This window comes from Elephantulus edwardii, unplaced genomic scaffold, assembly GCF_000299155.1.
Source record: "Elephantulus edwardii isolate Elephantulus edwardi_28Jun2011 unplaced genomic scaffold, EleEdw1.0 scaffold00168, whole genome shotgun sequence".
Classification (NCBI taxonomy): Eukaryota; Metazoa; Chordata; class Mammalia; order Macroscelidea; family Macroscelididae; genus Elephantulus; species Elephantulus edwardii.
The window spans coordinates 2,538,005-2,546,893 of NW_006399918.1; the positions used below are offsets into that span (position 1 = coordinate 2,538,005).

The following is an 8,889-nucleotide window of genomic DNA, read 5'->3' on the forward strand; positions in this document are numbered from 1 at the left end:
TATATATATACACACACATATAGATATATAGATATATATACACACACACACATGCATCATTAATGTTCCATAGGGTTTTGCAATATAATGTGTCCTAGTGTCCTAGTTTGTTTCTGTTCAACCATTAAGGAGAATTTAGATTATATTCTTATTGTTGTTGTTTTTGCCATCAAGGCAAAACTTTTACAGAACAAACTCATAGCTGATCCTCCAACAGATTTTCAGAGACAGTTAATGGCATGGGAGAAGATTGCCCATCCTTCTTGTGGGGAATAACTGGTAGATTTGTACCACATGCATTTGGGTTTGCAGTGAAGTTTCTTGGCATTAGGCCACCAGAGCTCCCTAATATTATGTGAATAAAAAGGGAAGACATTTCTTGTATTTTTAAAATTGAAATAATTGAAAAAATAAATTCAAAACTCAAGTTGCAATACTTAGATATGCTATGAGCAATATCTTAAATGATCCAGTTGCATCAAAAGAAGATGGAAGGAATATAGAGAATCACTCTATCAAAAAGAATTAGTTGATATTGAACAATTTCAGAAAGTACCATATGAACAAGAGCCAATAGTAATGAATAAGAAATTAAAGCTTGACTGAAAGCATTGGGAAAAAATAAGGCCCCAAAAATTTATGAGACACCAACTGACATGTTGAACTAACAGATTCAGCCTTGGACACACTCACCAGTCTATGTCATAGGATTCAGAAGACAGCCAACTGGTAAATTGACTGGAAGAAATCGATATTTCCAAGAAAGATGATCCAACAGAATGTGGAAATTATCTATTACTTTCATAAATATCACTTGCAAGTAAAAGATTTCTGAAGATTATCCAAAAATGGCTAGAACAGTACCCTGAAAGAGAACTGCCAGAAGTTCAAGCTAGGCTTAGTAGAGGTCATGACACCAAAGGTATCATGGCTGTGAAAACAGAATCTATGTAGACTGTCTATTTGTGTTTTATTGGCTATATGAAGGCATTTGTCTGTGTGGACAGTAACATATTATGTCTAACATTGAGAAGCAAGTGAATCCCAGAATACTTAATTGTGCTTATGCGAAACCTGTATCTAGACAAAGTAGTTGTTGTCTGAATAGATCAACCAACACTGAATAGTTTAAAATCAGGAAAGATGTATTTTAGGGTTGTATCCTTTATCCATATCTATTCAATCGATACATTGAAGACTAATTTTTAAAAAATTAGCCTCTGTTAAGAAGAATGTGGCCTTAGCATTAAAGGAAGATACATCAACAGCTTACACTATGCAGATGACACAACCTTACTTGCTGCAAGTTAGGACTTAAAACACTATAAAGGATCAGAGGCTAAAGACTTCATATGCATTGTATCTCAACATCAAATAAACAAAAATCATCACCCCTGGACTGATAGGCAGCCTTGATATATGGAAAAATGATTGAAATTTTTAACTATTTCAACTTACTTGGGTCCACAATCAACACACTTGGGACTGGCAATCAGGAGTTTAGGAGACTTACTGCAGCGTGAAAATTTGCTGTCAAGAATCTCTCCAAATTATTGAGAAGCAATGATTTCAGTTTGAAGACTAAGGTATGCATGATTCAAGGCATGGTGTTTGCAGTCACTTGCTATGATGTTGAGAGCTGGACAATAAGGATGACAGAAGACTCGTGCCTTTGAACTATGATGTTGGAGAAAAGCACTGAATAACCCATGGGCTGCCAAAAAACCCTCCAGATATGCCTTGGAAAAAAGAGCAGCCAGAGTGCTCCTTGGAAACAAGGATGACTTTACATATTTTAGGCATTTTGCTATGAGTGGCTATTCTTTGAAAGAGATTCTTATGTTTGGAAAGATAGATGGTCAGGAAAAGAGAGGAAAACCCACAATGGAATGTATTGACACAGTGACTACAGTGATGAGTAAGTAGGTCTGAGGTGATGAATATGGTACAGGATATGAAAAAGTTCAAATCTGTCATTTATAGGATTGCTATAAGTCATACTTTTATTGCTCGTTCTTAGTACTAGGATGTATACCTTTTGTGGAATTACTGGTTCATATGATATTTCATTTACGCAAACCCTATGAAACACTGTTTCCATAGTAGTGCCATGCCTTTACAATTCCACCAAGAATTTGTGTGAGTTATAGACAATCTTTACCATCTCTAACATTTATTGTGTCCTAGTTTTTTTAAAAACACATTTTATTTTTCATTCTGGATAAGATACTACATTATTATTTTATTTGTATCTATCTAATGGCCAATAGTGGCCTAAAGGTAAGTAGCTGTACTACATATGCCCACAGTGCAAATCCACAAGCTGCTCTGTGGGAGAAGGCTGAACAATATCCTCCCATGTGATTTACTGCCTCTGAAAACCCACTGGAGTGTCAGTTATGGGCCAGTTCCACTCAATTATACACAATAAAGACAACAACATCTAATGATTTTGAGAATTTCTAAATGTTTTCTTTGACTACCTGAATAGCTTTTTTGCTGAAAGGTTTGTTTATATCCTCTGTCCAGTTCATCCATTTTGAATTCCACTATTTGTGAATTTTTTATGCTTAATTGTTATGCATCAGAGAGTTGGACAGTGATCAAGGAGGATAGAAGGAGAATTGATGCCTTTGAGCTGTGGTGCTGGAGAAGAGTACTGAGAGTAAGTACCATGGACTGCTAGGAAAACAAACATTTTCATCCGGGAAAAGGTTAAACTGGGTGGCTCCTTGGAGGCAAGGATTCTGAGGCTCCGTTTAACATACTTTGGACATGTTGTAAGGAAAGACCGGTCCTTGGAGAAGGACATCATGCTTGGGAGGATGGAGGGACAGAGCAGGAGGGGAAGGCCCTCTATGAGGTGGATTGATTCAGTGACTGGGATAATCGGGATGGGGGTGTCAGAGACAGTGCTATTGGCACAGGACAGAGCAGAGTTTAGGGCTGTTGTACATAGGGTCGCTATGAGTCCCAAGCGACTCGACGGCACATAACGAAAACAACAATAGTATATTTATGCTATGTATTAAGGCTCATAGATTTGCTCCTATTTTTTCTTTAATGACCTTTTTTAGTTTTAGGTTTTACATTTTTTATCCCTCGAGTTAATTTTTATGTATTATGAGAGAGATGGATCCTATTTCCTTTTTATTCAGAAATATATTTAGTTTTGTCAGCAGCATTTGTTAAAAAGACTATTTCATCTCCATTTAATAGGTCTAGAATTTTTTCAAGGGTTTATTGTTTACTTCTGAGATTTAAATTCTATTCTATTGGTATATTGGTCTATTTTCCTCTCATGTTACCAATATCAGGTTGTTTTGACTATTATAACTGTATAATCAGTTTTAGATTAGATAGTGGACTACTTAGGTGACAGGACTTTTCCTTGGAGGTTATATTATGTTTTAATGAATCTTAGTTATTTGTAAAACTTTCCAGGAAGCAGTGATATCTTCCCAGATCCAAAGGCCTGGCTACTCTCATAGTCTGCAGAGAAGTGAGTGTGCTGTGTTACAGTGAGAAAAAGAAAAGTAGCCACAGAAAATTACTACCTTTAAAAATATTTTGTGGGGGAATAGTTTCCTCCCAGACAGAAGCAGGAGAGGAGACCATTAGCATCAACGCCATTAGCATGTGCATGCACAGGCCAGTAGCACCAAGATCTTCCTCTCAAACAACTACAGCAAATAGGATGGGTTGCAGATTGGCTGTTGGCACCAACTTAGACTTGGGGATTGGACTGTTTGGACCTTGTCACCTCTCTGGGCCATTATCTGCTCAGGCAGGAATAGCTCTTTACAATCAGCCTGATGAGAGGATACATGTATGTAGGCCAGCCATTAGCACCTGTCTAGAAATGAGAATTGTATTGTTGGGACCTTGCTACTTCCCTGGGCCTTTATCTGCTCAGGTGAGAATAGCTCCTACCAGTGAGGCACATGAGAGGAGACAAGTATGTGAGTCGGCCATTAGCACCTACTGAGACTTGGGGTCTGCACTGTTGGTACCATTGTCATTTCCTGGGCCTTTTCTGTGAGCAAAATATCCTAGGCAACACATATGGGACTTTGCCCACCCCTGAGGGAAACTGCCACCTTCCATCAAACTACAGGGCAGGACGTAAAAGCTTGCCACAGAAAATAGTGAAGAGAGCTGCCCGTAGGGCAGATATGATCAGAAATTGAATCTGAGAAATTAAAATGGGGGCAGCAATTAAAGTTTATAATTTATCAATAACAAAGATAAGGAACTGTCAACTACCTATGCAGAAACAGCATAAACTGGAACTTACTAGAAGAAAAAAAAAAGAGAGAAGATGGAAGGAAAATGAAGAAAACATTAGAATCATGTGGAATAATAATAAATGGAACACACATGAGCTACTGGGATTCCAGTACAGGAATGGGAGAAGAGGGAAAGAAACATTGAGAAAATTATGGATACTAAAAGTAAACTTTACAGGCATCATGAAAAATGAAGAAATTTACATTCAAAAACCTCAGTGAACTTCAGACTAGACCCTAAAAGAAAAACATCAAGGTATGTAATAGTCAAATTCTCTGAAGTCAAAGATATGGATAGAATACTAAAAGCAATATGAGAAAAACAAAGAGTAATCTTCAAAGGAGAACTAATTCTATTAAGCTCTGACTTCTCAGTAGAAACCATGTGATCAGGAAGATAATGAGATAATATAAACAGAAGGCAGAAAGAAAATAATTGCCAATTGAAGATACTGTACACAGTAATACTATCCATCAAATACAAAGGAGAAATTGGGTAATTGACAGATAAGCAGGAACTCACGGAATTAATGAAAACAAGATCAACTCTATAAGAAAAACTGAAGTCCTTCTCACAGAGACACAAAAGGAAAGTGAATGCACCAAAGTAATCAGCAACAACAATAACAACAGATAAAGGAATGCCGTAAAATGGTAACTATAAAATCTGGCCTGCCAACTACCACATTTAATGTGAATGGGTCAAGTGCACCAATTAAGAGAAAAAGAGTTGCAGGATGGATAAATTAATAAAGCTCATCGATATGTTGCATGCAAGAGACACACCTAAGAAATAAAGGAAAATATAGACTGAAAATCTGGAAAAAATATATGAAGCAAATGACACAAATAAGAAAGCAAGAATGCCAATACTAATCTTTGATAAAGTAGAATTCAGTGATTAAAGACACAATAGATCAAGAAGACATAAACCTTGGTTAACACTCACCAAATGATATGCCAGTAAAATACATAAAATAAAGGTTAACAGATTAGAAGAAAGAAATACATAGCATCACAATAATAGTAGGAGACTTCAATACATTAAACTTAGCAAAGGACAGGTCAGCTTGAAAGAAATTAAATAAAAATGCAGAAGAACTAAGCTATACAATTGGCTACTCAACCTCGGAGACATATTCAGGGTATTTCACCCAACTAAAACTCAATTTACTTTCTCCTTAAGTATACATGGTACATTCTTCAGAACTGATCAGTTATTAGGAGACAAAGTAAGCACTAACAAATTAAAACCCATTACAAAGTATGTGGGGTGAAACCTTCTCATCTTTGTCTGTAAGGAGCGCCATGGTTGCTCTTCCTTGAAGACATAATTGTTTTTTTGGCTGTCCTTGGGATGTTCAGTAGTTTTCTCCAATACCACAGCTCAAAGGCATCAATTCTTTTTCTGTCATCCTTATTCATTGTCCATCCTAATTTATTGTCTGGAAGTTAGATAAATGTCTATTATTGATCATTTTTAAAAATTTAATTAGTAAATGTATAGGAATTAATATTATGAGGAGGTAATCCTCATAATCAGAAAAAGAACCAGAGATATAGCAGAGACTGGTGGAACCCTCAAGACTATAAGCCTTAGTTATTCTTCAAGCCTGAGTTTGAAATCACCCAGGTGGCTCAACTTTCATCCAAAGTAATCAGTGATCAACTATAAAGTGATCAGAAACACTAGGGAGAAATGTATTCCTTAGAACAAACAAGATGCCTAGAACTGTACACATTCAAAAATGCAGAATTTGTCTAGAGATAAGCCATTGACCATAGGAAAGAATAGTAAAGATAGATCAATGGAAATGAGGGTGTGGAACGAAGTGGAAAATGGTGTCATAAGATGGGGCTTATAATCAATGTCACAAAACATAAAATGAATAAATTGCTCAATCAATCTGCTCTGTAATTTTCAATCAAATTTCAAGAAAAGTTAATAAGACTTCTAAAAGAAGATAAGTATATAATAGAGGAAGAAACTGAAGGAGATTAAAATGTTGTTCAGAATGAATTACTGTACACATACCAGAAATGGTCACCTCACATTCTTGAGATAATTGTGGGTAAAGGTGAATTCTAATGTCCTTTTTGTTTGGTGTTGTTGTTTGTTTGTTTTTAAATTGCTACCATTATGCATCCTAATTTTTAATTTTACATGCTAAGTCCTGCTATTTTGGGCTGACTGCATAAATTTTATGAGGCCAGTTATCGCCTCTACAAACTGCACTGTTAACTCTGTTATTGCACACTTTAAAAACAATTTAACATGTGAAACTCATTATTTAGTACAGTGAAGATACACGACTATTTTTTTAAATCATAGGCCTAACATCTGTTTATCACACTCTCTTTCCCCCTTATCCCAAAAGGATTTTTCCAGTTAATGGCAAGAATCACAATTAGAAGTCCTTCCTCAAACTGTACCCACTGGGATAGGGCACTCCTCGGAGAGAGAAGCTTTGTTGATGGAAGCAGATATGATTCATCACTTAGTCATGAGGGAGCAGATTTCATACCATCATTTGGGAATGTGGCTTTTTGCTCAGATAGACTTCTTGAGATGGATTTCTAGTCATTTCTGTTGCTGCATTGTCTGATAGGCAACTATCTGGAGCACATCTAGCGAGAAACAGAACTTTCTTTCACTCTGACTCCTATCAGGTTGGTGAACAAGTCTCCCTTGCCTTAACTCTTCCATGCTTGTTCACAGAAGCTATTTTGAAGGCAACAGATCTTAATGGTTAAGAGATACACAATGTTCAACCTACTCTGAACTCAGATTCTCTCTAAATGCTCACAACAGAGTGGTGTGTAAAAAGAATACGCTCTATGTCCAGTTTTGAAAGGATAAAGAGGGTTATTGAGATGGGGAGAGATTGTAGAAACACAAAGATGTATCACTGAATGAAATAATTAGTATTCTGTGCCCTGTTAGTAAGTGCTCCTGTGTCTGAGGAGAGTTTTAAGAGAGAACTATAGAAGATTAACTTTCAACGAACCTATTCTCAAGTCCTGGGTCTTTGTTAACTAAGAAGGTCACTTCACTTCTCCATAATGGTAAATGTGCAAGATGTGGTTTTGGATGAAATGTACATATTTTTGCAAGAATATCTTCTATGATGTATGTATATATGTGTCTAAATATATATGTGATTGTGTGTGAAAACAATGCATAAGAATATATGTAATGCATATTTGTACATGTTGTATGCATATCCATGCATATGAGAATGTTTTCATATATAGGTGTGTCTAGTGTAACAAATACTCTTGGTTGCAATCTAAATAAAAACTTTTTTTGAAGTTACAACAGGCACAGAGAAAAAGGAATCCACTTTATCCTGCCTTCTGAAAAAAGCTAGACATCTTCCAGCAAAGTGGAAAGAATCAACAAATTGATCAAGAGTAGCTCTCAGAATGAGGCAGACTAACGCAACTTACTACTGGAGAGGCTTTGTCTTCCTGGGCTTCTCTAGCTTTGGGGAGTTGCAACTCCTGCTCTTTGCCATATTTCTCTTTCTGTATCTCATCACTCTGACCAGCAATGTCTTCATTATCATAATCATTAGACTGGATGGCCATCTTCACACTCCCATGTACCTCTTCCTTTCTTACCTCTCTTTCTCTGAGACCTGCTACACATTGGGCATTATCCCTAGGATGCTCTCTGGCCTGGTCATGGGAGACCAAGCTATTTCCTATGTGGGCTGTGCTGCCCAGATGTTCTTCTCTGCCTCATGGGCCTGTACCAACTGCTTCCTTCTGGCTGTTATGGGCTTTGACAGGTATGTGGCCATCTGTGCTCCACTGCATTATGCCAGCCGCATGCATCCCACCCTCTGTGGCCAACTGATAGGCATCTCCTTCCTGAGTGGATACCTTTTTGGGCTAGGGATGACACTGGTCATTTTTCGTCTCCCATTCTGCAGCTCCCATGAGATCCAGCATTTTTTTTGTGATACACCCCCAGTGCTGACCCTGGCCTGTGGGGACACAGGCTTAAGTGAACTGGGGATCCTCATCCTTAGTCTGTTAGTTCTCTTGGTCTCCTTCTCTCTCATCACCATCTCCTATGCCTACATCTTGGCGGCCATCCTGAGGATCCCTTCTGCTGAGGGACGGAAGAAAGCCTTCTCCACCTGTGCTTCTCACCTCACAGTGGTCATTGTTCACTATGGCTGTGCTTCCTTTATGTACTTGAGGCCCAAAGCCAGTTACTCTCTGGAGCGAGATCAGCTTATTGCTGTCACCTATACTGTGGTGACACCTCTCCTCAACCCCATTGTTTATAGCCTACGCAATAGGGCTGTGCAGACAGCTCTGAAAAATGCTTTCCAAGGAAGTTTACTGGGTAAAGGATGAGGGAGAGTTCAATGAAAAAGTCTCTTTTGAGTAGATGGACATAGAACGAGAAGCCCATGCCAGTAGGCCAGATATTCAGGGTATAGGCCAAAGCTGTCTCTTTGAAACCCCTAGAAGAGCTCCTTCCTGCCACCTGACCTTCCTTCAGTGCTACTTGGGCTTGCTATTCTGCTTACCAAGCTCAGTTCTTAGATTTTAATTTTCAGCCTCACAGGTGACAGCCTAGGTA

At 37.9% G+C, this 8,889-nt stretch overlaps 1 protein-coding gene across 1 annotated transcript; it reads left to right on the top strand.

The window, feature by feature from the left end:
- The first annotated feature begins 7,715 nt into the window (after window positions 1–7,715).
- Window positions 7,716–8,660, top strand: LOC102861517 (olfactory receptor 10Z1-like). The gene has a single exon (XM_006895435.1). It carries the CDS (start codon window positions 7,716–7,718, stop codon window positions 8,658–8,660), a length of 945 nt encoding a protein of 314 aa, XP_006895497.1.
- The last annotated feature ends 229 nt before the right edge of the window (window positions 8,661–8,889 follow it).

Bases quoted from the DNA above. Each gene is read 5' to 3' on its own strand.
- LOC102861517 (XM_006895435.1), top strand. From the start codon at position 7,716: ATGAGGCAGACTAACGCAACTTACTACTGGAGAGGCTTTGTCTTCCTG.